The sequence below is a fragment of the Sardina pilchardus genome, chromosome 9 (assembly GCF_963854185.1).
Source record: "Sardina pilchardus chromosome 9, fSarPil1.1, whole genome shotgun sequence".
Taxonomy (NCBI): domain Eukaryota; kingdom Metazoa; phylum Chordata; class Actinopteri; order Clupeiformes; family Clupeidae; genus Sardina; species Sardina pilchardus.
Genome location: NC_085002.1, coordinates 27,788,292 through 27,790,791, shown reverse-complemented (window position 1 = coordinate 27,790,791; position 2,500 = coordinate 27,788,292). Strand labels below are relative to the sequence as shown.

The 2,500-nt window shown below is 50.7% G+C and overlaps 1 protein-coding gene across 1 annotated transcript in view; it reads left to right on the top strand.

The window, feature by feature from the left end:
• The window catches only part of nav1b (neuron navigator 1b), a 66,914-nt gene that overhangs the window by 17,731 nt on the left and 46,683 nt on the right, over window positions 1-2,500 (top strand). Inside the window, 3 exon segments of the mRNA XM_062544530.1 lie at window positions 621-729; window positions 732-799; window positions 802-925. Of these exon segments, the coding sequence (XP_062400514.1) occupies window positions 621-729; window positions 732-799; window positions 802-925 (301 nt within the window).

The window sequence follows — 2,500 nt, the reverse complement described above, 5'->3', positions numbered from 1 at the left end:
AACGTAACCCTTCAGGGAGTATCCATAAGGGAGCAGAGTGGATGTGTGTGTCAACTACGCTCTCCTCCCTCCATACTGATGCTGAAGAGTGCTCTCTGGTAAAGAAAATGTGTGTATTTCTCTCTCTCTCTCTCTCTCTCTGTGTGTGTGTGTGTGTGTGTGTGTGTGTGTGACTCTTCTGAGAAGTGGTCTTTAGTATAGAGTTGTGTGTGTGTGTGTGTGTGTGTGTGTGTGTTCATAACTTTTTGTCCTCTTCTCCTCCGCAGTTGCGTACGGACGCTGAGAAGCGCTCGCTGGTGGAGACTAGAGAGTAGTGTGTGTGTGCGTGTGTGCGTGTGTGCGTGTGTGTGTTTATAACTTTTTGTCCTCTTCTCCTCCGCAGTTGCGTAACGGACGCTGAGAAGCGCTCGCTGGTGGAGACTAGAGAGTAGTGTGTGTGTGTGTGTGTGCGTGTGTGCGTGTGTGTGTTTATAACTTTTTGTCCTCCTCTTCCTCCGCAGTTGCGTACGGACGCTGAGAAGCGGTCGCTGGTGGAGACTAGAGAGTAGTGTGTGTGTGTGTGTGTGTGTGTGTGTGTGCGTGTGTGTGTTTATAACTTTTTGTCCTCCTCTCCTCCGCAGTTGCGTACTGACGCTGAGAAGCGCTCGCTGGTGGAGAGCGGGCTGGCCTGGTACAGCGAGGAGGGCAAGGTGGCGCGCAAACTGGACGCGGGCGGCGCCTACGACACGGGCAGCTGAAGACCGAGCCGACCAGCCGCTGGAAGAAGAGCCGGCCACTAGAGGGCGCCGCTCACGACAAGCCGGCCGCGAGGTCAAGAAGCCCCAGAGCCTGGGCCAGCCGGGGAACTTCAGGAAGGGACGCAACCCGCCTATAGGGGTCACCTCGCCCATCACACACACCTCACAGAGCGTGCTCAAGGTCGCAGGTAAGAGGACCCAAAGGGCAAAGGTCAAATTCAGACATTGCCCTCAAGTACGATGCAATCAGTGGCCAAGGGAATGAAGGGTTTATATTCGTTTATAATTTTTCCTTTGATATCATTTAGTTGAATTGATATATGATTTATGAGTGTTTTTTTAAATGTTATACATGCAAGCAAAGTCAGAGACAGTATTATGTACATGATGTGAGAAGGAACTGTACCCTAACCAGCTAAATCAAACTATGACCATAAGAAAGCTTTGTGCTTTGTAATGCATAATTAGATGAGGGCACATTGAGCTAAAACGTATCAAGTCATCAACTGTTGATCATTAAGTGCGTAGTTCCTTAGAACACTGTCATTTAGTGGACCAGCAGAACATAGATTTTGTGGTGCGCCTCCATTGCTGAGCAAGACAAAGGAGAGTGAGAGCAAGGGTGCCAAGTGCTGCTGAGATGAGATAAAAGAACCTGGAGCACTAACTGCTGACCAGTCCTGTCTCCTCAGAGCATACACACACACACACACACACACATACACACACACACACACACTGTCTCATCAGAGGTGGTCAGCACACACACATACACACACACACACATACACACACACACACACACACACACACACACACTGTCTCCCCAGAGGATAGGTGGTCAGCACACCCACACATGCACACACACACACACTACACACACACACACACACACTCTGTCTCCCAGAGGATAGGTGGTCAGCACACACACACACACACACACACACACACACACACACACACACACACACTCTCTCTGTCTCATCAGAGGGCAGGCGGTCAGTGCGCTCGTAAGCGCAGCCAGGCCTGAAATAGGGCAGACAGAGTCCCATCAGCGGCGTTCCATCGTGTCCATCATGCTCTCGCAGGGGACACGGCTGTGGGCCGCATCTGGGCCAGATGTGGGTGGGGGGGGGGTGTGCTGAAGGTCGGCTGAAGGTCAGCTCAGAGCAGACTGCATGGTCACGCTGTTCCCAGTAGAAGTAAAATGAAATGCTGAATGATGTAGTGATATTGGGTGTTGGATAAACACAATGGAGCTGTTTGGGATGATCTGTGTCTGCACTCTGAAGTGGAGTGTGTGTGTGTGTGTGTGTGTGTGTGTGTGTGTGTGTGTGTGTGCGTGTGTGTGTGCAACAGGCCAACGGCCAACAATGGGAGATGTTTCCTACGGAAACTTATATGAACACTCCACACTTTGAACTCTTATTGACTCATGAACCCAGACTCTTGAACTTGGAGTCGTACACACATGCGCACACACACGCACACGCACACACACACACACACACACACACACACACACACACACACACACAGTCACAGTCACTGTTTCACACACATACACACACACACACACACACACACACACACACACACAGTCACAGTCACTGTTTCACACACATACACACACACACACACACACACACACACACACACACACACACACACACCACACAGTCACTGTTCACACACACACACACACACACACACACACACACACACACACACACACACACACACACACACACACACAGTCACAG